The sequence below is a fragment of the Corvus kubaryi genome, unplaced genomic scaffold, assembly GCF_017639235.1.
Source record: "Corvus kubaryi isolate FWS band 111438036 unplaced genomic scaffold, C.kubaryi_AGA036_p1.0 split1-37355, whole genome shotgun sequence".
NCBI classification, from domain to species: domain Eukaryota; kingdom Metazoa; phylum Chordata; class Aves; order Passeriformes; family Corvidae; genus Corvus; species Corvus kubaryi.
Genome location: NW_024582078.1, coordinates 2,905,819 through 2,930,107, shown reverse-complemented (window position 1 = coordinate 2,930,107; position 24,289 = coordinate 2,905,819). Strand labels below are relative to the sequence as shown.

General features: G+C 46.5%; 2 protein-coding genes across 3 annotated transcripts in view; both read left to right on the top strand.

The window, feature by feature from the left end:
* Window positions 1-5,021, top strand: part of RAB29 (RAB29, member RAS oncogene family) — a 7,777-nt gene extending 2,756 nt beyond the window's left edge. Inside the window, exons 4-5 of the mRNA XM_042013662.1 lie at window positions 1,167-1,288; window positions 1,609-5,021. Coding sequence (XP_041869596.1) covers window positions 1,167-1,288; window positions 1,609-1,726 — 240 coding nt within the window. The 3' untranslated portion in view covers window positions 1,727-5,021. The remainder of the gene's footprint in view (window positions 1-1,166; window positions 1,289-1,608) is intronic.
* A 2,632-nt stretch (window positions 5,022-7,653) lies between these two features.
* Window positions 7,654-21,059, top strand: NUCKS1 (nuclear casein kinase and cyclin dependent kinase substrate 1). 2 transcript variants are annotated; one of them, XM_042013653.1, is made up of 8 exons: window positions 7,654-7,951; window positions 14,585-14,634; window positions 15,639-15,744; window positions 16,879-16,934; window positions 17,202-17,354; window positions 17,582-17,734; window positions 18,175-18,324; window positions 18,947-21,059. In XM_042013653.1, the coding sequence occupies exons 1-8, from the start codon at window positions 7,935-7,937 to the stop codon at window positions 19,144-19,146; spliced, it is 885 nt and encodes a 294-aa protein (XP_041869587.1). In that variant the 5' UTR covers window positions 7,654-7,934; the 3' UTR covers window positions 19,147-21,059. The 2 variants fall into 2 exon arrangements, with proteins under 2 accessions (XP_041869587.1, XP_041869588.1); XM_042013654.1 differs by having other exon boundaries at window positions 7,655-7,951; window positions 18,178-18,324.
* Window positions 21,060-24,289: the final 3,230 nt, after the last annotated feature.

The window sequence follows — 24,289 nt, the reverse complement described above, 5'->3', positions numbered from 1 at the left end:
ATTTTCTCTGTGTGTTTGTGTGTTTTTATGTTTCTCTGTGTGTTTTGCATGTTCCTGTGTGTTTCTCTGTGTGGTTTTGTGTGCGTTTTGTGTGTTTCTGTGTGTTTTATGTTCCTGTGTGGGTTTCTGTCTGGGTTTGTGTGGTTTTTGTGTGTTTTCCTGTTTGTATTTCAGTGTTTGTGTGTGCTGCTGTGTTTCTGTGCGTTTGTGTGGTTTTGTGTGTGTTTCTCTGTGTTTCTGTGTGGGTTTTGTGTGTGTGTTTTTCTGATTGTGTTTCTGTTTCTCTGTGTGTTTCTCCCTGACAGGAGGGGGCAGCTGGGGGGGATTTGGGATCTTATCCCAGGGAACAGGGACAGGAGGAGAGGGAACGGCCTCAGGCTGGGCCAGGGGAGGCTCAGGGTGGAATTTCAGCAGGAATTTCCTCATGGAAAGGGTTGGAAAGGGAGGTTTGGAGTGCCCATCCCTGGAGGTGTCACCTGGATGTGGCACTCAGAGCTCAGGGTGGGGATCAGGCCCATAACTTGGACTCGATGATCCCGGAGGGATTTTCCAGCCTCGGGGATCCTGGGATTCAGTTTTGAGGCAACAGTTTTGCCGGGATCAGGGAAATCTGGGTGGCTGCACCCACCAGCTGCTCTGGGCCAGGGTGTCTCTCTGCCTCCCTGTCCATCCCATTGGCACTGGTGCCACCACACCTGTGCCACCTTTCCTGGCTGCTGAGAGCCCAGGCAGATTTGGGATGAGGGACAACGTTGGAAGCTCCATTCCAGGCGTTCTTGACTGAGGCGTGTCGGTAACTCAGATCTCAGATAAAGAAATTGCTGCTTGCAACATCCCAGTAGGAACCTTGCCCCAAGAGCTCCCTGTGGGAGCAGGACCTGGGAGCTGTGAGGGCTGAGCTAAATGGCCCTTCCAGCTCAGAAATTAGGATGAAATTCCTCCCTGGGAGGGTGGGCAGGCCCTGGCACAGAGTGCCCAGAGAAGCTGTGGCTGCCCCTGGATCCCTGGCAGTGCCCAAGGCCAGGCTGGACAGGGCTTGGAGCAGCCTGGGACAGTGGGAGGTGTCCCTGCCCATGGCAGGGGTGGGAATGGATGAATTTAAGGTTCCCTCCAGCCAAAACCATTCTGGGATTCTCTGACTAAAATGCCTGGTTCCTGCTTTGCAGTGTGACCTTTCCCCGTGGGCAGTGACCAGGGAAGAAGTCGATCGGTTCAGCAAAGAAAATGGATTTTCAGGGTGGGTGGAGACATCTGTGAAGGAAAACAAGAACATCAACGAGTCCATGAGGTAGGAACAGAGCCTGGTCATGTGTCCAGGAGTTAATTCCCTCCCCTGCCCAGAGAAGCTGTGGCTGCCCCTGGATCCCTGGAAGCGCCCAAGGCCAGGCTGGATGGGGCTTGGAGCAACCTGGGAAAGAGGAAGGTGTCCCTGCCCAAGTCCAACTGCCAGTGTTGTCATGTTCCTTAACCTGAATTTTTAGTCATTTCCTGGAGTTTATATCCTTCTGAGCTTTGCTTCTTATTTTTTATTTCTTTTCTGCGCTGCCCAATGCTGCTGGTTAAAAAAATCAACCCCACAAACCAAGCCATGGATGTTTTTTTTCCCAGGGTTCTCATTGAGAAGATGATGTCCTCATCCACGGGACATGGAAGTTCCTCCTCTGTTGGGAGTGGGGACTATATCAGCATCAAGGAGACCTCCACTCCAGGCTGGGCCTGCTGCTAAAGCCACTGACACTCCATCCCCTGGGGTCCAGCACTGATGGGCTTCTCATCGTCATCATCATCATCGTCATCATCATCGTCATCATCATCATCATCGTCACCTCTCCCTAAACTGTCACTGGTCTGGGGGCTTTTTCCCGTGATTTTGAACTTGCCTCCTGCCCAGTGAATGTTTTCTCAGCAGAGTGTTGCTACAGTGACTTGGAGTGAGGAATGGGAGGAAGAGGAGCAGGAAGATTCCTCTTTTCCCCCATGGTAGCAGCCGGGAGCTCTGCTGCTCTGATGGAGCACAATCCATGGCCAAGCAGTGGCTTGGATTACATTTTTTTTTTTTAAATTCTGAGCACTTCATCCTCTGGCAGTGCTGGCCTGTCCCAGGCAGGGCTGTCAGAGGGGTTTTTTAATTTTCTGCACCTTTTTCCCTTCCCCAGCAGAGCCCTGCAGTGATTTTTGGTCACACACACACCAAGTCCAGGTGGTGCCTGTGGATTCCCAGCTGTGGGATTACAGCAAACTCCTCCCTCCATGCCTGGAACGATGGATCTCTGTCCTGGAGGGACCAGCACGTCCCATCAGTGCCACCAGACGTCCTGAGGATGTGGAGCTGGATGTGGATCAACACTGCCAAATTCTCGGGGTGAATTTGGGACCTGGAGCAGCACAGCTCTGCCCCCCCCACCCCAGGTTCTGCCTGCGCTGCTCAGCAGCAGAGACCTCAAATTTTGGTCAGGAGCTGCCCAGCTGCCTCCTGCCCAGCTGCCTCCTGCCCTTCCTCCTCACCCCGCCCCAAGTCTGGCACAGCCCCATTCTGCTGCCCCTTTATTGGGGCACGGGGATGAGGAGGGGGCTGTAAACCCCTTTGTGTGCCACAGCGAGGGCCCTTTGCACTCTGAGGACAGCCTGCACCCCCCACCCCAAACAGCTCTTGGCAACTGCTGCTGAACTGCCTTCCCACCATTCTCCTGCAGCCAGGAGGGAATTTGGGGGAGGAAACAGCTCCCTGAGATTCCCCCCTGCTGCTTTTAGTGGGGCAGGGGGAAGAGGAGGAGGAAAAGACTTTGTGGGATAAAAGGAAAGGGAGGAACCACTCCCCGTTTCCCTTCGGTGCCCGCTTTCCCCCACATGTCCCAGATATTCGTGGTGGAGAGCAGCTGTGGCCAAAAAATTGGTAGAAATTGAGGAGAATTAGTAGGAAACTCACACTTCAGGGCTGGAGTTGGAGTGGTTTGTGTGCTTAACTCTGGATTTGCTGTTCCATGGTTCTCTGATGGGACAGAATCACCCTGCCCATGTTTTAGGTTTGGAGTTCAGCAAATGGCCTCCAATAATTGGGGTTTGGGGTTTTTTTCCTCCTCGAGTGGTTTAACTGGAAAACAGGACTAGAAGTTGCTGTGTCCTGCTGAATTAGGATTGCTTTGCTCTGGCAGATTATTCCTCCTGCCTGTCTTACACAGAGGGAGGAGTTGGCAGGGCAGGAACTCAGCACCTCCACTAAGCACAAAAAAATCAGAGTTTTCATTCTCTGGAGCTGGAAAGAATTGACAAGGAAACAGTGAGGGTTAAGAGATTCAGACCTGGTTGTGCTCCACTGTTTTAATGAAAAGCTGAAACAGCTGGGCCAGGTTTCTGTCATGCAAATATTGCCAAATTTGGGGTTAGAGGTGCTTAAAAATACCCTTCTCTGGGCCCTTGGTTTTGCTGTAGAAACAGGGAGAACTGATGAGCAAAAAAACCTGAAGAAGTGCCTTACTGAATTTTACTTCATTGTCTTAAAAAGAAAAAAAAAAAGAAAAAACGGGTTTTAGTGCTATAAATATTCCTAGTTCTGTGTAGAACATGGAGAAGTGCCTCATTTCCTAAAGGAGCTGTCATGAAACCCCTTCAGATTCGGGAGTTATTTATTGATTTTTGTGTTTGCACCTTAAAGTGTTTCAGCAAAGAGCTGAATTAGGACTGCTTAGAGATGGAAAATCCTGCCCAGGCCCCACTCACTGCTCAGAGCAGCTGAAAATTCCCCATTCCTTTTCCATCCAGTTATGGAATCACGGAATGGCGTGGGTTGGAAGGACTTCAAAGATCTCTCAGTGTCACCCCTGCCATGGGCAGGGACACTTCCACTGTCCCAGGCTGCTCCAAGCTGGCCTTGGACACTTCCAGGGATGGAGCAGCCACGGATTCTCTGGATCATCTGTGCCAGGGGCTCCTCACAGGGAATTCCTGGCAGTTTCACAGGAAAACTTCTTCCATCATCACTTTGAGCCCTCCCAGTGCCCCTCTGGCACCTGCACCTCTCAACCTGCACCTTTTCCTTCAGAAGTGCCTCTCAGAATCGATCAAAAACCCAAAGGAAGATATTTTTTATCGATTTCCCAGCATTTCTGTGCATTTCCAATCCCCACGTGTGCCTTGGGGAGTTCGTTTTCCACGTTTACTGTTGGTTGACAACTGAACAAATGTCAAAAAAACCCCCCCACAAGCTGCACACCAGGAAGAGTCGTTGCTTGGGCTCGGTGTAAAACCCCAACCAGACAGGAAAACGATTTCCCTGGGCAGCTGTGAGTGTTTTCAGAGATCTCCCTGTGCTTAAAAAAAGCCAAACCAACCCAAAAAACTGCCCCTTGATTACAACGAATTCCAGAGCCCCATCCAGGGGCAGCGTGGGAGGAACAGGGGCTGTGCCCAGCTTGTGCCAGCTGAAGTAATTCTGGTTTTTAAAACAACTGGAAGGGGAAAGACAAGAAATGTCTTAAATTAAGTCCTGTTGATGTGTAGGTGGGTAAAAACCTGAAATCTTTCACATAGGAATCAGCAAAGTCTTGTGTTCGTTCTGCTCCGCTCGTGGCCTCATCAGGAAGGAGTGGTTTGGGAAATGAAGGAATTTGAATTTCTTTTTCCCTGCTTTCACTCTGCACCCTCTGTGTGACTCTGGGCCAACTGTTCCCATTTCCTCCTCGTCATTTCTCCTTCCTGCAGCTTGGATTTGTGGCCCTGGGACTCAAAATCACACGCATTTCAAGGTGTATTTTGTGAATGGATGGCTGCGCTCTGTGGGGCCACACAGCTGGAGAATTTTACTGCCTCTAGGTCATAAATAAGTTGACAATATCAAAATGTAGCTTTTTATTTTTAATTGCTTGCTGATACACAGAAGTATTTTAGAGGCAGGGTCCTGGTCATTGTACAATTCAGTGTTATGGTCGTGTAAAGAAGAAGAACTGGTGGGGGATTTTAATCCACACCAACCAGTCACTGGTGCAGCATTGCAACGGTTTGAAATAAAAATTTGGCATTGCTCAGGTGGTAGTTGTTGTTTTGCTCTCTCAACAGTCCTAAGAAATGAGTTTACAAGTTGAAATTAGGCATAAAAATAATAAAAATGTACAAAACACTCGGTGTGAGCTGCCCTGAATTGCCAGCAAAACAAATTCCACTGAAACATCCTCAATGATTGTGTTTTTATTGGGCTACAGGCGGGACATAAACATGCAAAACTTGTGTATCTCTGAGTCAGCCCTTCAAAAATATTGGCTTTTAATCCAGTATTTCCAGCAGAGAATTCCTTGATGTGGTTTCTGCACCTTCCTCCTCAGGGCTCCTTAATTCAGTGGGTTTTGGGACAGGCAGATGCTCCCAGGGCCTCTTCATTCCACGATCAGCTGGATTTTCCTGAGGATTGACTGGCACCAGGGACAGGGATGGAGCAGGAAAAGGGCCAGAAATCCAAAGAATTCCAATGAAATTCAAGGAGGGCATGAAATGAACTCCAATTATCCTGTAATTGTAATTACCCCTATAAATCTGACCATATTTGTAGCATCAAACTGTCTTTTCACGGTACCCAAAGTACAAAAATAAGATTTTAAGTGCTATTTTTACTAAAATGGAGGGATGAACCTCCAAAGAGCCAAGTGCAAAGCGAGAGTGAGAAGCTGCCATTTTAATGACTGTGGAATACTTCCAATTTTTCCATGGTTAAAGCATCCCCTTTGCTAAACAGAATGAGTCATTTGGGGGGTTTAGAGGGAATTTAAAGTGTAAAAATCAGATCTCTTCAGTGCATAAATTGTGCTGATGAGGGAAAATGGTGCTGGTGAGACCAGTGCTGATGATGAAACCCGCGGGTGGAATTAAAATTCTGCATTTCTTCATGATAAAAATCAACTCGCTGACCCCAGGGCTGATAAAAACCCACAGGACAGGAAATTGTGGAGATTTATTTCAAATTTAATCCAGTGACAGAATCCACCCCGGTTTGGGGTGGCTCCAGAGCAGGAGGGGTTGGAGGAGGAGGGAATGATGGGGAAAATCCCATGGGATTCCGTGTTTATCCCAGGGCAGGGGTGATGATCCCGGTGTGGATTCCCGGCGCTCTGAAGTGCGGGGACACTTCCATGACAAAGGGACAGCGGGGCTGGAATGGCCCCGGGCTGGCATTGCCCTGCCCTAACTTTGGCTGCCTAAGTCGCGATAGGCGCGACAGGGAGGGGAGAAAACACAAGAAAAACAAACAAACGAAAAAAAACCAACAAAAGGGGAAAAAAAATCCAAACAAACAACCCCCCCCCCCCGCACATGACAAACAAAACCAAACCAAACCAAAAAAAGATTTTAAAAAGAAAAAAAAAATCCCAAATACACACCCAAAAAACCCCCACGAAAAACCCAAAACAAAACAAACCTAAAAGAATTTTAAAAACCCATAGAAAACCCACATTAACTCCACTGAAACATCCTCAATGATTGTGTTTTTATTGGGCTACAGGCGGGACATAAACATGCAAAACTTGTGCATCTCTGAGTCAGCCCTTCAAAAATATTGGCTTTTAATCCAGTATTTCCAGCAGAGAATTCCTTGATGTGGTTTCTGCACCTTCCTCCTCAGGGCTCCTTAATTCAGTGGGTTTTGGGACAGGCAGATGCTCCCAGGGCCTCTTCATTCCACGATCAGCTGGATTTTCCTGAGGATTGACTGGCACCAGGGACAGGGATGGAGCAGGAAAAGGGCCAGAAATCCAAAGAATTCCAATGAAATTCAAGGAGGGCATGAAATGAACTCCAATTATCCTGTAATTGTAATTACCCCTATAAATCTGACCATATTTGTAGCATCAAGCCAGTCTCCTTAGTGAACCCAAAGTACAAAAGTAAGATTTTAAGCGCTATTTTTATTAAAATGGAGGGATGAACCTCCAAAGAGCCAAGTGCAAAGCGAAAGTGAGTTGCTGTGACAGAAGCTGCCATTTTAATGACTGTGGAATACTTCCAATTTTTCCATGGTTAAAGCATCCCCTTTGCTAAACAGAATGAGTCATTTTGGGATTTCTGGGGAGTTTAAAGTGCAAAAAATCTAAAATTTTCATTGGACTTTGCATAAATTGTGCATGTACTTAACTGCTGACTGGCACAGGGAGTAGTGACGGCGGTGACATCAGTGTTGTGTCAAAATCTGCCGCTGAGACCAATTTTTTGCATTTCTTCATAATAAAAATTAATGACACTGAACCCGCGCCCGGGGCCGCGTTTTCCCTCCAAAACCGCGCCGGGCCCGCGCGGCGAATCTGCGGCTCGGGCCTTGAGGCGCCGCAGCGCCCCGAAAAACGCCCGGAGAAACGGGAAAAAATTCCAGCGTGGCGCCGGTGATGGAGGGCCGCGGCCGGCGGGGCGGGAGGGGCGGGACGGGGCGCGGCGGGGCCGCGGCACCGCCGGGAGCCCGTGGCGAATCTGCCGCCGGCGCTCGGCCGCGTGCGAGCCGCGCTGCCCGCCCTCCCCGCGGGGACAGTGGGCGGGCCCTGCGCGCCGTGATGGTTCGAACGAGCCAATGGGCAGCGGGCTCTCGCGGACCGCGGCCAATCGGCGGCGGAGGGGGGCGTGACCAGCGGGGTCGGCGGCACCGCCCCCCCGCTCGCATCCTCTCGGCGGGGCGAGCGCGACCATTTTGCGGGGGGGAGCGGCGGGAGCGGGACCGGCACCGACACCGGGACCGCGACCGGGATCAGGGAGCGACACCGGGATCGGGGCCGGGATCGGGATCGGGGAGCGGCACCGGGGGCGGCGGCGGCGCCTGACGGGGGAGCGGCGGCTCCGCAGGCGCGGCCTGAGGCGCTGGGCCCAGCGCTCCCGCTCGCTCCGGGCGGCCTCAGCGTCCCCGGCGGCCTCAGCGTCCCCGTTGCCTCCGCGCCCACCCCCGGGCGGCCCGAAGCGCCGGGAAGATGTCGCGGCCCGTCAGGTGAGTCCCGGCGGCGCCGCTCCCGCCGCTCCTCCCGGGCCGGCCCCGCGCAGGGCAGGCCGCGCTCAGGCCGTGCCGATTTCTCCTCTATTTCCCCTTGTTTTCCCCCTCCTAACTTTCCACAGCCACCACAATAAACACCGTATTTCACACTGCGCCGCTCGCCCGGGGCCGGGGGGCGCGGCGGGGCGGCCCTGCGGGCGCTGTCCCACATTTTGTAACGGGGAAAAGGGAATTTTTCGCCGCCGCCGTGACCCACTTGGCGCAGGGCGGGCGCTGCTCTCCCCGCGATCCGCGGCCGCCGCGGGGCCCCCGGGCCCGCTCCGGGCGGCGGGGCCGAGCCGAGCACGCTGCCGGGGGAGGGGACGCGGTGCCATCCGGCGAGGGTCCGGGGCACGGGGGCTGTGCATGGGGAACCACGCGTAGGGGAGGAGCCGGCAGGAGCCGCCCCCTCGGTGCGAGCGGCGCTGACACACGCCCTGCTCCGCCCGCCCGCCCGGCCGCGGGCTGCGCGCTCCGGGCTCGGTTTCCTGCTGCTGTTTTCCCCCTCCTTTTCCTTTCGTGGGGAAGAGGAGAGCTTTTCGCAGCCGGGCTGTGTGTGCCTGGCAGCTGCGGAGGTGGGTCTGGGGTTGGTGGTTTGGGTTGAGCGGCGTTGGAGCGGGAGGAGTTGCTGGCTGGGCTCGGAGCGTGGTGGCTTTGAGAATCTGCGGCACAGGGAAGTGGTGCCCCAGGGAATGGCTGGAGCTGTGTCAGGGGAGGGTTGGGGTGGATGTTTGGGAAAGGTTTTATCCGAAGAGGGTGCTGGGGCACTGACCAGGCTCCCCAGGGAATGGGCACAGCCCCAAGGCTGCCAGAGCTGCAGGAGTGCTTGGACAGCGCTGCCTGGCACAGGCTGGGATTTTGGGGTGTGTGTGCAAGGCCAGAAGTTGGACTGGATGATCCTTGTGGGTCCTTTCCAGCACAGGGTATTCTGTGATTCCGTTTTGTCTCAAAGCTTTGCCGAGGGGGTGGCAAAAGAGTGAGCTCGTGATTTAAGTTGTCTTAATTGCAAAGGTGTGAGGTTTCCCACGGTGTTCTTCTGATGCTTTGGAATTTCTTCATTCTCAAGATACCTCAAGTAACTGGCTGTGCTTTTATTCCCAGTGAGCCTGGTCTGGGGTGTGGATGTTAGGTATTCTGGCAATTTTAAATAATAAGTAGAAATTAATTGTGGCTATGATACATATATACATTTAGAGATGATAGTGGTTGTATTTAAGTTATATCTCTAATATGCAGAATTTAAAATATAAATGGAACCCAGGACTACGTTGCTAAGTAGGGGAGTGGCTCAGTGATTGGTGAGCTTCCCAAATTAGTGGTGATGTGACTGCTGCTTGAGGGGACACTTCAGTGTTGGTGATTCACGTGCCAGTTCTGGAGATTGCCCCAGGTAAGGAAGGGGTGGTGTCTGTAAAAGTAGAACCTCTGAACTTCCTGGAATTAAGTATTTTTGCAAGGGTTTCAAAAAAAAAAAAAATTTAAAATAAAACGCCTCTGTTCAGTCCTGCTGGGTTGTGGAAGGTCTGCCTGGGCTCACCCTCAGCTGGCAGGCTCTGCTCTGCAGGAGAGTGAGGCACCAAAGTCCAGCAGGTTGTTAGGAGCACAGAACCTCTTGGCACGTGGCAGGATAGATGCAGCAGTCCCTTATCTCCCTGGATTTAACAGCCCTTCCATGGGAAAAAAGGTAAATATTCAGTGGCTGCTACATTATATGCTCTACTAAGTATTAACTCTGCCAATAGATTTAAATCCATTAATAAATTAATGCTGGAATGAAGTTTTTTTTCTGCCTACCTTAGCTTGTTGGTGGTAGAATGGAAGCCTGGTGAAAGGTTCTTCTTCAGAGTGAGATTCAGTGGTGGAAAAGTTTTCCTCTAGTCAGTGTTCTTCAAATTAGTTGATGATGGCTGCTGGTTTCTGGTGAATATGTGTGCACCTAAAGCAGAGCACTTAATAAAATCCGTCCTATAGCCCTAGTTTTTACTCCACTTGTTGAGAAAATTGACCTAAGGCTGAGTCTGGCTGTTGAAGTCAGTTACTTAAAATTAAGTAGTAATAAAGTCTTGGTATTTACAGGCTTCATGTGCCTGGCACTGAGAGCCAGGTACTTCCTGCACAATTCCATTTCTCCTGGGTGGGTAATGAGGGTGTTTTCACTGTTGGTAGAAAAAGGCAACAAGTAAAAACTAAAGGAGCCTGAAATTATTGAACTTCTGCATCTCTTGTGTAACCCTCCTGAAGTTCTGCAAAGAGAGCTGGGACTGCTTGTAGGGGTATAATAAAATAAAATACTTTGAGCCACTATTTTTTTATATACAGCATCAATTAATGACGTTTTAAGTCAGGATTTTGGCTTCTGATGCAGCCTCTCTTCTGCTTTGTCTCGCTGGTCCTCTCCTGCAGGCTTTGCAAATTGAGATGTTGTGGGCAGGTGTGGAAATCCCAGGGGTTTTTTTGGTCATTCATTTTAAGATTAGAGCCAGTTATGAATTGATCTCAGTGCTTCGAGGCTTTACATCCTTCATTTTTTTGGATTTGAATCCCAGTCTGGAGTTGACACTGCAGTGGAAGGGTGAAATTGTAGGAAAAAATACATCTATTAAATATAACTTGTTGCCAGTGTTGTTACCTGGGCAGTGTAAAGTATAAATATTGTGACTCTGGAAAAGCTTCCATGGGATTGCAGGAAAGCAACAGCTCCTTGGGGATTGGCACTTAATAAAATTGAGTGATGCTGTGTGGTCCAGAGACAGGCTGGAGACACTTTGCAGATGAGTAAAAAGATGATCCTTGCTCTCTTTCAGTCGGAAGAGAAACAGAGAGAAGGTGGAGGTACAAGAAAATTCAAAATACCAGGGACGACACCAGGGTGGGGGAGTGCGGTGGGTGTTTGGGTTTGGTTCCCCTCCTGCTGTGCATCATTTTTGTAGTAAAATCTCAATTACAGTTAGAATCAAGTAGAGGACGGGCACAAGACTGCTTCAGTTATTGCTGCAGAAATCATTTAATTGTTTTATGGAGTTTCAAGTCATGTGGATCCCTGAAAATCCTGCAGGTGCCATGAGTAGAGCCTGGGCTTACAGGCGTGGGAGTCACTCTGAGCTCTGTAGTGGGGACCCTCTTGGTGGTGAGTCCTGTCTGAGTCCAGTTTTTACCCAGATTAGCCCCAAAGTGATGTGGTTTAGGTCCCTGACTGTCACCAGGTGCCCTGTGTCACCTTCTGGTGGTGGTTTTAAGTCAGTGTTCATGGAAGGCCCAAATCCAGCACTGCAGATGTGCTTTGCACAGCTCTGAAAATCCCTGCAAGAAACGCTTCTGGCTGGAATTTGTATTTTCCGTCTATAAAAAAGGCACCAAAAGGTGCTTTTAATGGCAGTATTTATTGATAATATTTGCCTCAAAGGGGACATCTTTACCTGAAAGTGAAACCTGACTGCTGAGCCAGAGCTGCCCCAGCCCTGAGGGTCAGGGAAGGGCTGGAGCTTTGCTCACAAATGCTGAGGGGTTTTTTGTTATATTTTGTTATATAACTTTATTGGTTAAATAACCAATAAAAAGACCCCATACAAAATCCCAATAACCATTTAATCTCCTTGCTTTGCTCTGTTGGATTAGAGGGTAGGTGGTCGTTGTCTTTGCTGGTTGTCATTTGACCTAAACATTCCTCTTCAGTGCCGGGTTTTTGAAGCCTCCTTTTAGCATTGCTTTTCAGGGTTTTATGTTGTGGGATTTTTTTAAAATTTGGGCTTCTTCTGTGGGTTTTAATGCCTGCACAAATACCTGGGAATCTAAGCATTCCCTTTAAAAACCCCCAAGTTTTCTACCTGATTGTAGGGCTGTGCTGATGTTGGTTTAAAAGCTGAGGGTTTTAAACTGAAGATGAGGTAGTACCATACAATTCTTCCTCAATTTTACAGGCATTTAGTGATCCTTTGACATGTTGATGGTGCTTTTCATAATTTCAAAATTGCAGTTTGGCAGGCATCAAGCACAGGTTGCAAGAATTACTGTGCATTTCTGAGCTGTAGTTAAATTACTGGAGAATTACTTTGCTAAGTGCTTCCATCCTAACATGTTGATGAGTTGCTGTTTATTCCAAAAATATTGGACTGACAGCTGTTATTAAAAACTTGTGCTGTTAGACCTCTCTCTGAACTTTTCACATGCACACTTCAAGTGCTGATCTGAATTAGCAAGGAAGTTATCTTCAAATCTCAGTGAATATTTTAAACCAGACTGAACAATGCCCATCCCAGCTGTCCCCTAGCCTGTCTTTTTATGCTCAGTCTAAGTGGATTTAACAGAGAGTTTATTTTTATGTCTGCTTGCTTGCTTTAACATCTTATGGCAAGGAGAGGCTCTTCCCTGACAACACCAGCACTCTCTTCCTGGCTCTTAATTCCAGTGATCTTCCACAGAGTGTTTTTATCACCTTGGTGTAGTAAACACTGCAGGCTCTCTTTGCAAACTCGTAGTTATTATTGCACAGCAGCGCTGCTGACAGTTCTAAATAAAACTTAGCTGGTCTAAAAGAGGTGAATGATGAGTATGAAGAGAGGGGCAGGGCAGGTGCCAGGAGCAGGTTGGTTGTTTCTGTTCCTGCGAGCTTCTGTGGTGCTCTTGGAGACTTGCAGATCTTTATCTCCGATGGTATCAGTGCAGAGATTCCTTCTTTACTCCACCCTTCTCCTTGCCCTGCAAGACAAGATAATGCAAGGAAACAGCCTCCACTTTTGGTTTCTTCTGAAACAGTGATTCTTAATTTTGTTTTAAATACAAATATCACAGCTCCTGCTCGCCATGTGAGGAGAACTGAGCAGGGTTTACTCTCAGGCTGCAAACCCAGGGCAGCGAGCTTGGGGAAGGGATGTTTGCCACAGGGACAGTGTTTTTGTTAAAGGGTGTTTGCCACAGGGACAGAGTTTTTGTTAATGCTGTAGCTGACACTGTTACATTTTCAGTATCTGATTTAATGTGTCTCTGAAGGAAACAAGGTGGAAAAACTGCCATTTCCATCTTGTTTGGTAGCTCAGTGATTTCCGAGTGGGAATTCTGCTTTTTTCACCTTGTTTATGCTTTTGGAGGAAAAACCCCAATATCTGATACCTGAAATCAGACATCTTATTTAATAACTTCGCTGTTCTTCTGATGCTTATCAGAATAAAATTAACATTTTCATTTGTGGGGTGGGTCAGGAGGCAACCTTCAGGAAGGCTCCTTGTTGGAATAGGAATGTAAATCAGTAATTGCCAGTAATGGTGTCCCTAAACTGGTGTTTTACCACACTCAGACTGGGAGGGAGTGAACAGTGCACGGTGCTGTTGTACTTTGTTCCACTCACACGTGCTCCAAAGCTTGGATGGGATCCGCCCTGTACAGCTCTTGCCTGATTGGTTTTTTCGGGGTGTTTTTTTCGGGATTGGTTCAATTTTTTTGGTTTTTAATTTCTTTGAGAGGTTTGGTGTTTGGTTGAAATAAAACAATTTTGCTCCTGAATCCTTCTGTAAGCCATGAATTAGAGGTGCTTGTACAGGAGGGCAACTTAAACTGGATTTCAGATGGATCAGCAGTGATGGCTTTGGGGTGTCTTTGAACTAAACAGGTTTATCAGCAGTGCAGGATGTTAATGACAGGTAATTAATGGAGCTCAGTGTGAATTGGCACAGTTGTGCTTGAGAGCAGGAGAAGGGAAAGAGGAGAAGGAAGGATCCATGTGCTGGATGGAGTTTTCCAGCTGTAGAAGTGAGCTCATGTGGTGATTGCTGCAAAATCAGATTCATTCTTGGCTTTGGGCCAGAAGGACTGGAAAAGGGGACTGTGGGAATCTCTTTGGTGCCGTTCCCAGCTGAGCCTCCACCTCCCAACCCCTGTCAGTCCTTCCAGGGGGTGTTTGGAGTCCGAGTTTGAGGCATTCTCAGCTGGAACTGAAATTTAATTGAATTAGTGGCTCTCTTGATTCCCTCTGGTGTGTGGTATTACAGGGCAGTTGTCTTGTCAATGAAGTAGTTGGGATTTGATTGACAAGGTGCTGATAAAACAGCCAGCAGTTCCATTTTTGAGGTTTCAGTAAGTTCCAGAAGCAAGTTTAATTTTGTTCACTTTCAGCTCTCTGACATCTTCCCACAGGATCAGTGTAACTCTTTGACAAAGCTCCTGGAAGCCCCAGTGAAAACTTAAAATGCTTTAAAAGCAAGGATCACATGGGAAAATAAAAATTGGAGGAGAAGGTGTGACAGCAAGTGAGCTGTGAGAAGCAGAAATTCCAAAAGCAGCGGTTTAGAAATGTTTATCTGATTCATAACCTCTGTGGTACTTATCAAAAAGAATGTTCTGATTCTGGGAGTGTAATCCAGATTATTATAAAATCTCCTCAGGAAAATGCTATTTATGCTTTAGTATAATTAATGTACTTTGTGTTCACTTCTGAGTGCAGAGGTGGAGGTGGCTGAGTTATCAAAGTTTTCTTGGGCTGTTTTTGGGCTACAGATCCAGCCCTGGAAGCAAGGATATGGCACTTCCTTGGTCCTTAAGGCTTTTGTAGCTCTGAAATGATGAAATCCTAATTTTTTTTTTTCTCCTGCTTTTTAACAGGAACAGGAAGGTGGTCGATTACTCCCAGTTTCAGGAATCAGATGATGCTGGTAAATGACTTTTTTCCTTCGTCTCCTTGGGCTAGAGCAGCTCATTATTGCCATGCGTATTAATTGTTTTGCTCCTAGTTGCATCTTCAACTCAGATTCCAAGGAGTTTCTGTTCTTCACAGCCTGAACTGTTAATAAGTATTTGAAAATATAATGATTCTCATATGTTTTGTATTAAACAAACAATGGTGATAGAAATCTTATTATTTAATGCTTGTATTGTTGGAGTGCCTTGAGGCTGTTGGCAGCAGCGCCTTCCTTGCTCGATGTTACGTTCTGTGGCAGAGGCTCCTCGATGCCACTTTTTTCTACAGGAAAAGATGTTTTCCATTTATTTTGTGGCTCCAGTTGAGCCCACATTATCAGGCATTTTGGGGAGATTGCATCTAAAAAAATGTGATCCGTGTGAATTTACAGAACGTTTCTGGATCACATTTCTCAAATAATGTAATCTGTGAATTAACAGAACATCTCTGGAATAGGTTTTGAGTTCTTGGAAGATAAACTCAGTGCTAAGTCAGGTTGCACTGATAATTAATATGGGACAAATATGCATAATTCTTAATTAAAGTGCTGTTACTCATTGAGTAAGGTCTTGTGTAAGAGTTGTAAAGAGTTTAAACTCCTATTTAATGACATCCTTTATCCCATCACAGTAAATAGTGTGTACTGTTAGAATCATATAGAAATATGTATGGATGTTAATTTTTAATAGGTTTATATAATAACCAAGTGCAAAATGAGATCCTGTGTCCTCTTGTGAGGTTTTTATCTGTTTCCCTGGGTGAGACTTGACTGTACACAGCATTTTCATGGTGCTGTTGGCAGAAAAAAGGTAAAATCACTGGTTTAAACCAGGAGTTTGTTTCCATCAAAGGTTGTTTGAAGCTTTGTGATGTTCTTCTTTTTGATGTGCATGAAATGGTCAGTTTAAGTTGTAGCTGAGGAAAGCAGTTTGCTGGCAATGAGCTTGATTCAAACCCATTTTGTGCTGTCCTGTCCAGATGACGATTATGGAAGAGATTCAGGTCCCCCATCCAAGAAAATCCGTTCGTCTCCCCGAGAGGCTAAAAACAAGAGGAGATCTGGGAAGAATTCTCAGGAGGACAGGTAAAAGAAGCTTTTCATCTGTTGGGAACGTATCTCCACACCTTGTCCTGTGTGTGGGGAGCAGCATCTTCCAAGAGGAGTGGAATTCCAGGGAGATTGAGAGCTCTCAGTCAGGGCTTTCATACCCAGCTGAGACACTGAGGTGGTTTCTTCCTGATGTGAGTAGACAGAGAAATCATGTGTGAAACACTTGTCAGTAGTGCTTCATCATTCCAGAAGCTCCAGAGGCAGGCAGCTGGAATGGCAGGGAATGTGATCGCAGGTACAAGGATGGGCAGCTGCTGCAGTCCTCAGGTCAGTCAGTGGCAAGGTGCAGCTCCGTGCCCGTGTTCTGCAGCCTGCTCAGAGCATCCCTGTGGTGCCAGGTGGGATGGGGTGGCACTTGGGGACATTTGGTCGTTCTGTGGCTCTTTGTTCCTTGTTTTGGCTGATCCATGAACACACAACTTGGTTTGGTAGCTGAGTTGCTCCAGCAGCCTCAGTGCTGCCCTACTGAAAAGTGAGATTTTCCTGTAGAATTCTACAGTAACTGCGGTCCCCAAATGATTGCCATGAGACCTTTTTAGTCATTTTTTTTGTTTTCATGACAGGTAGCAGCTTCAGGGATGGAGGTTCTGCCTGCTGGCTCTTGTTCTATAAACCCCAAGGTGTCTTTTATTCTCCAAATCAATCAAATGATCAAATAATTTGAGAAAACTTAGACCAGACGTGTGCCAGTTAAGAGCAACATGCACAGAATGGAGTCTAAACAATGACGTAAAGACAGGTGCTGACTATAAATCTATCCAGAATAAACATTTATTTCATTTATAGACTGCATATAAACCATCAAAATTGTAACTAAAATGGAAGCCACGTGGACTGCGGGTCAGTTTGAGTGAAGTGCATGGTTCAGCTCAGTCTGATTGATTATTTCCTGCTTGATTTAAGTTTGTCTGTGATTCAGAGTTTGAACATTATCTTCCCAACCATGATAACTTCACAGACAGCTGAGTAATCCTGAAATATGTCCAGGAAAAGCAAAAATTCTCAGCCTAGACATCAGTTTGCTCTTTCAAAATTATTTTCCACACAACAGTGAATGAAGCCAAAGTTAAGACCAGCAGTCAGACTTTACCTTTCTCTCATTTGCAGTGAGGATTCAGAAGACAAAGATGTGAAGACTAAGAAAGATGATTCACACTCAGCAGGTAACTGATTGCATTGTACTGATGGTGTATCTTCAAATTGAGTTGCAGGAGTAGGATTTGAGACAGAAAAGAAATAATTCTCACTTAAAGTTGGATGCTGCCTCTGCTGCTGTTACTTCCCACCCTGGATTGGAATAATGTTGCTTTGTGTAATGTGATGGTCCTATAACATTTGTCTTCACAAGTGGATAGATCTCTTGATCCCTTCCCTGCAGTTTTTATCCAGGATGAGACAAGAAACTTCATCTTGGTGCCTTCTCCTTGCAGATGAAGATTTTGGCAGTGAAGATGATGACGTAGGAGCGGACGATGGCAAAGCTGACAGCGACTACGAGAGCTCTCAAAAAAGCAAAAAAGGAAAGAAGGCTAAACCAGACAAGAATAAGAGAGCAGCCTCCAAATCCAGGAAAAGGCCTGCAGGTAAACAAAAGAGAGAAAAAAAGTGGTTATTTTGCAGTGCAAAATATTGCAGAGGGTCCTCGTTGGGTGATGAAGGAAGGTGTTTGTGGGGTTGAATTGTCCTCAGAGTAACTCAGTGAGTGTCTTAACCCCCTCATGAGTGAGCTGCCCCTGTTTTGCCCACGTGCTGCCTCGAGGCAGGAGCTCTGTGCTCTGTATTCACCACACCTTGGGGCCTTTTGCTGCAGAGGACAGCGAGGATGAGAAGGAAGATCACAAAAGTGTTCGTCAGCAGCGGCAGGCGGCGTCCAAAGCAGCCTCCAAACAGCGGGAGATGCTCATGGATGATGTGGGGAGTGAGGAGGAAGAGCAAGAGGATGATGAGGCACAGTTCCAGGAGAGTGAGTAAATGGGATTGGAAAAAATGACAGCAAAAGGGACACAGCTGGGACACTGAGGACATAAACTGTGCTCCTCAGTAACTTCATTTTTACTGTCTGTCTGTCCCACTTGGGTTTTGCACATCTAGCATTTGTGTTCCAAGTTTGCAGCAAAGATGGGTGTGTTTTCCAAAGATGGGGGTGTGTGTTCCAAAAATCTGTTCCTCTGTAAGCAGCCCTGAAGGATAATTGTAAAGTTCTCAATGCTTTTTGCTGCTTCTTGCTGTCCTGAGGCATTGCTGATGTAAAAACCCAGTCACATTTTTGTACCACAGCAGATGAATGGAAGCCCACAAGGTCTCAGAGTCTGTGTCTGCAGTTGAACTGGCAGATCTCAGCTATATCTTCAATTCCCTTTCTTTTTTTCCCTCCAAAAACCTTATATTCCCTTATGCTTCCAGCAGATTCAGGAAGTGATGAAGACTTCCTCATGGAAGATGATGATGACAGTGACTATGGCAGTTCAAAAAAGAAAAATAAGAAGGTCTCCAAGAAATCCAAGCCAGAGAGGAAAGAAAAGAAAATGCCCAAGCCCAGGCTAAAGGCTACAGGTGAGTCTGTGCAAAATAAGTTACTCAGTTTAAAACTCAGGTTTTCTTTTTGCTGCAGAAGACTTGGGAGAAATCTTGGGGTCAGGAACATCCACATAAATGTTGAAAGGCCAAAATGCCTCGATTTCTAGCAGCAGTATGGAATTACAAGCTGGCTTTAATTCTTACTTTTCGGGTTGAATTGGTACCTATATCTTGTTGGTAAAAACCCCTAATATTCAAAACCTTCCCTGCTGAGGTGCTGCATTGTGATTCCTGCATCTCACAGCCAATCAGTAACAGTTTGTGGATTTGTTTGGGGACTTGGTGATGTTTTTAGGGTGGGGAAATCTGAACCAAAGGAAGTTTCAAATGATAATAGCTGATAACAAGCTGTTCTGGTTTGACAAGAGCTGTGTCCATTTGTGGTGTCACATCCAACAATTAATAAGACTTCTAATTAAACAGCTTTGAAATCTTGTTAGATTGCTCTTCCCTTCAGCTTTGCGAATTGGGAGTGCAAAAAGCACCGTGGCTGTGGTCAGACTGCTGCTGAATGACTTTGAACTCCCATTTGTGTAACACAGTGTGAGTTTTTCTGCCTTTGCTGCTGCTGAGTTTTACAAGGTTTTTCTCTTTCCAGTGACCCCCAGCCCAGTGAAAGGCAAAGGGAAGGCAGGTCGCCCCACAGCTTCCAAGGCAACAAAAGAAAAGACCCCATCCCCCAAAGAAGAGGATGAAGAGCCTGAAAGTCCCCCAGAAAAGAAAAAATCAGCCAGCCCTCCACCAGAGAAGTCAGGGGATGAGGGATCTGAAGATGAAGCACCCTCTGGTGAAGATTAAAATGGCAGTTGAGGAAAATCTTTGTTTAAAAAAAAAAGAGAAAAAAAAGAAAAAGGAAAAGAAAAACATACTTAGGGGTAGAACACGGTTTTGGCTGTGGCTTGACTCATGGGCTTTGAATGCTGTCTTTACTTTCAGCTGTTTAATACAGTGTATCCTTTTTTAATAAGAGGAAACCCTTCTACAGTAATATTTTGAAGTCAATGTTCTCTGTTGGCCATTCCGTTCTCCCTCCCCTGCCAAACCTGAAAAACCATTTGAGACAAATTAACAGACCATTCAATATTTTATTTTTTTTCAAGGGATACTGCAGTTGAGAAGCAATAAGGTTTGAGACTGATCTGTGGAAACCATACTTACAAATCCTTAAGTAGAATAGATTATCCCAGTGCTGGTAAGAGTTGTTTAAAACTATTATTCTGTATTTGGAATATATGGAAAAAATAATGAACCTCTGCTTTAACAGACTTTGAGACGAGTTCAGTCTCAGCAAAAATGTAGTTGATCTAATTCCAGTGGAGGAAGATGAAACACAGGGAGGAATCCTGTGTTTCTTGGATTCAGGCACGTTTTTCATGGAAAGCAATCAAGAAACTCGGAGATGGTCCAGTGTCTTTGATTTAGAAAAGACCCTCCAGTCAGGATGGGAGATCTTTTGTCTCTGCTGGATAGAAAACCGTTCTGTAGGCAAACTGCAGCCCATTCCAGACAAATTCAGATACTCAACCTCCAGCCTTCCCACATCCACTAACCCTTCTTTTATTCCTTCTGTAGATGGGCAGAACAGGGAAGAGAAATTGCAAACCATTTTAAAACCTGCTTTCCATTTGGTATCGTGGAAAATGTGTTTATTAGAGGTTTTTTTCCAAGGAAAAAAAAAATCAACAGATAATGTAAAATTAAATTCTTCAGCTTTTGGGGCGAGGGATGTCCTTTTGTGAGTGTGAAGCAAAGGATTCCTGTAGTGCTCTGGTCAGTTTAGATCCCATGAGTCAGGCTTGAGTGTTTCTCTTCCCTCCCTCCATCTGTCCTCAGCAAAGCTCCGGGGATCCCTGGCAGAGGGGGCACAGCAGGCACTGGGCAGCTCCAGGGTGCCACTTCCCTGTCCCCACCCTGCTCCCTGTGGGATCTGCTCCCACCCTCCTGCTGATGGGCTGCTGGCCCAGCTCCCTGAGCTGGGAGTGCTGGGTGGGGAGGTGGAGCTGGAAGGAGCTGGAGTCAGGATGTCCCTGTCAGAGCAGGACACTCGAGGTGTGCGTGGTGGCATTTTAATGTGTTTTTATCCAAGCAGCCATATCCTTCCTTTTTTTTATTATTTTCTAAACTTCCATTAAGCTCCACAAGCCTTGGTTTTCAAACCCTGAGACAGAGGTTGCTGCCGTGTTTGTTGGTGGAAACATTGAAAACTGGACCTGCCATTTCTATTTTTATTTCCCTAAGCCCTCTGTGCTTCTGTCCGTTGCTCACACTTCTCTTCCAGCTGACGAGCTTTGCATCCTTTTTGGTTTTTTTGGGGTTTTTTTGTCACAGAACTACACATTTTGGAACCAGCCTCCTGAAGGTAACATAAGGCAGCTAATCAGTTGGGATTTCTGGTGCACGTGGCACCAGCTTGTGAATCCTGTGTGGGATTTTCGAGAGCTCTTAGATGCGATACACTAAATATGGGCAGGAAGGACACTGAATCCCTAGGGAGCCTGAAGATGCTGAGCACAGTGTGGAGCCTCAGGTGGGGAATGGAATATTCCTCCAGCAGCTGAGCGATTGTCTTGTGTGATTCCCTAGCCCTGGATTTTATTGAGGCTGGTAAATTCCTTTACCTTGGCTTATAAAAATTGAAGTTCTCTAACGTTCTTTACTCTCATGGAACTACTGTTGCCGTTACAATAAAGATGATGTTGTTTCATTGTAAATCTATTTTTTTAATTTTTATTTTTTAAGGTGGTTCGATTTTTTTTTTTTGTTTGTTTGTTTTTTTCAGAACAGCTTCAGGCTGCAGGGAAATCTCAGTCTTGAAAAAGAAGTGAATGTAATCCCCTCTCCTCTCCCACACCCCTTCCCACCTGCTGGATTTCTGGGAGAGCAGAGCCTCTTGCATTCCCTCAGCTTCTTGGGTAATACAGGGAAAATAAATGGCCACATTTTAAAAATAAAAACCATTTTGGGGTAGCAAACACTTTTGCAAATCTCTGGTTTCCAGAGCTGTTCTCCTGCAGTCCAGACTCTGTTTCAAGCTACTCTTGTCCATTGGGTTCTTAGGGGTTTTTCTGGAATTCAGGTGTTCAAGGATAATTTCAGGTGATCTGGTTCTTCACCTGCCAGACCAGGTGTTTTCTGAAGACTGTTTTGTGAACCTCAGCTAAAATACATTTTTGGTTTGTTTATATTTTTTTCTAACACGGTTAAGAAAAGTTAAGGCTGTGAAAAATCCTTTTTCTGTTCTCAGTTCAGCTTTTGGATCATTTCATGCCTGGCAAGTTTGGCCCTTGATTTTACAGAACTCTTCTGCTTTCTCACACGTTCATTTCTCATGAGTTGGAGGCTGCCTGATGCTTCTTTCTGAGTGTGTCACAACCCAAACACTATGAAAATCCTGGATTTGGGCAATTTTGTAACTTTTTCCAAACCTGTTCTGCTGATTTGTGCAAACACTAAGCCCTAACGGTGTCTTGGCTCCTCTGTTAGAAATACAGCAGTTCACATTTTTACAGACAGAAGAAAATTGTCAAGGTGAATATTTTTATTATTTTGAGTTTTTTTTTTCCAGCATACAACATTTTTCAGCAGCAGCAAACTTCACCTTTTTTAATGCCCTTCGGAATTAATTTGTATTGAACATTCTGGAAGGAAAGCTGGGAAAATGCCTTTCTTTAGGAGCATGAAGAGATTTTTGTGGAGCAGAAGGTTCCATGCACAGGAGGAGGCTTTGCAAAGATTTTCTCTCCCACAGCTGTAGTTCTGGAGCCTTTGCAGAGAGGTAAAATTGATTTATTCCAAAGTTCAGTCTCGAGCCCTGCCCTGGTCTTGCTCTTAAAATTTCAGCTCAGATCTTCCATCCTGTCCCTGAATCCTCCCCACCACGTCCAGCTCTGTGGTTTATGCCAACAGTCCTGCCTTGAACCTGTCAAAGTCAGCAATTCCAGCTGGGGTTTCGTGCTAAAGATGGGTTTGGTTCGCTTCCAGCGGGGTCAGCAGGAGGATGAATGCCAACTGTGCCGAGCTCAGGGGGTCAGGAGGGGCTCTGGGGAGAGCAGGGCTGAAAAATGGAGCAGCTGAGGAGCTTTTAATCACTTTTAACTTCCTCCAGGCAGAAGAGAGTGAGGGGAGAGAAGCAGCACCCACCAGTGCCAGGTGCCAGCTCTGAGCCCGCTCAGCTCCTGTGCCAGCACAGCTGAGGCACCACCAGGGCAGCGCCAGAAATCTGGAATTCATGGGGTTTTTTCCTTTTTTTTTCCTTTTTTTTTGTTTTTAAATTCCCTCCGCTGGTGACTGTCACAAAGGTACAACAGCCCCTGAGGCACCCAGGTGAGAGAGGGAGGGAAGGAAACTGTAACATGCTGGAAGCTTTTGGAGCTGTAGAAAACTGGTGCTTTGCTTTCTGTCATTTGTTCGTGAAGTGTTTATTTTTATAACAGATCCTATCGTTGAACACACGGTTCCTAAAAGCCGTGGACTGATCCATGAGCTTAATATTTGATGGAGAATTCATTCATCTGTGGGAGGGGGGAGGAAATGGAGCAGGTGGATGTTTTACAGGGACGCTGTCACAGAATAGTTGCTGGCGTTTAGGATGTGTGAGTTTGGGGGGGGTTGCTGTCACATCCCTACGTGGAAATTAAATATTCTCTGTGTGTGTATGATCAAATAGAGCATTTCCCCTCAGCTTTGAGTATTTCCCTGCAGTTTTGGGAGGCTTAAATACGAGTCCTGATGGGATAGAAGCAACACTAACACTCTGTTCTGGCTGTCAGGAGGATTTGGGGCTTTTCGGAGCCCGTCAGAGCAGGGAGAGCTGACAGTGTCCTTTGGAGACCTCCCCAAGCCAAGCCTAGCTCTAAATCAAATTCTAGACTTCCCACTTCAGTAGTTGAATGTCTTTTCATGGAACTCTTTCTATCAAACCATAAATATTTCAGAAGTCCAGCCCAGCCCTGCCAGGTGCTGGCTCTGTGTCACCTCTGTCGGCCCCGATTCTGCCCCGCAGCCGGCCCAGCATGCTCAGTGTGACTGCAAACCACCAGTGTGCAAATGCTTTGTATAGTGGGGCGAGGGTTTTTTATATATATATTTTGGGAGGGGGGGGAGCGGGGTGGGTGGAGATCCTCGAATCAGCTTAAGCCAGACTTAAATGTGTGTAAAAGCCCCCGAAATCTTCGGTGTGTGAGTGCGCGGGTGCGAGTGGGAGTGTCTGACATCCCATTCCCTTTGTGTTCTCAGCATTTGTGAGGTTTTATTTTCTTTTTTCTTTTTTTTTTTTTCCTTTTTTCCCCCTCCCCTTCCTTCCTGCAGAAGCAATTGTTACAAAATGAAAAAAATAATTGTAAATAAGAGCTACGTAATTCTTTTTTTGTTGTTGTTTGCCATCGTGTCACAGCAAACCCTGAGTGAGCAGTGTGAAGGTGGAGGAGGAGACTCCAGGTAGGGCCTTGGGCCTTGGGCAAGGCATCATTTTCTGGTATGCAATGAATATTTTGTCTTGAGTGTTTGCAATCCCCTGGTGAGCTTTTCTGAAAAATCAGGCTCTTTGCAGTTCCCCATGCTTTTTAATTTTTATTATGATTTTTCTTCTTTCATTTCAAAAGCAGAAAAAAGGGGCAGCTGCAAACAGTCACCACTGTGGGGTTGGGAACTCTGGACAACGCTGAGATCTAGCATGGTACTAGGAGTTAAGTCTGAATGTAACATTAATGCTTTATTTAAAATTAAAAACAAACAAACACTTTTTTTTTTTTTTTTAAGGGGTTGAAGTGAACATGACTGTTGACCATGTTCGTGAATTTCTAGATGCAAACATTCATTGGTAGAATCGTGTGATGGTCTTTTGTGCTACTTAATTAATTTTACATATTCCGAGTCTCTGTATGTACCTGCAAAGAAAGAAAAACAAAAAAAATAACAAAAACCCTGCTTTGCTTTTCTTGAA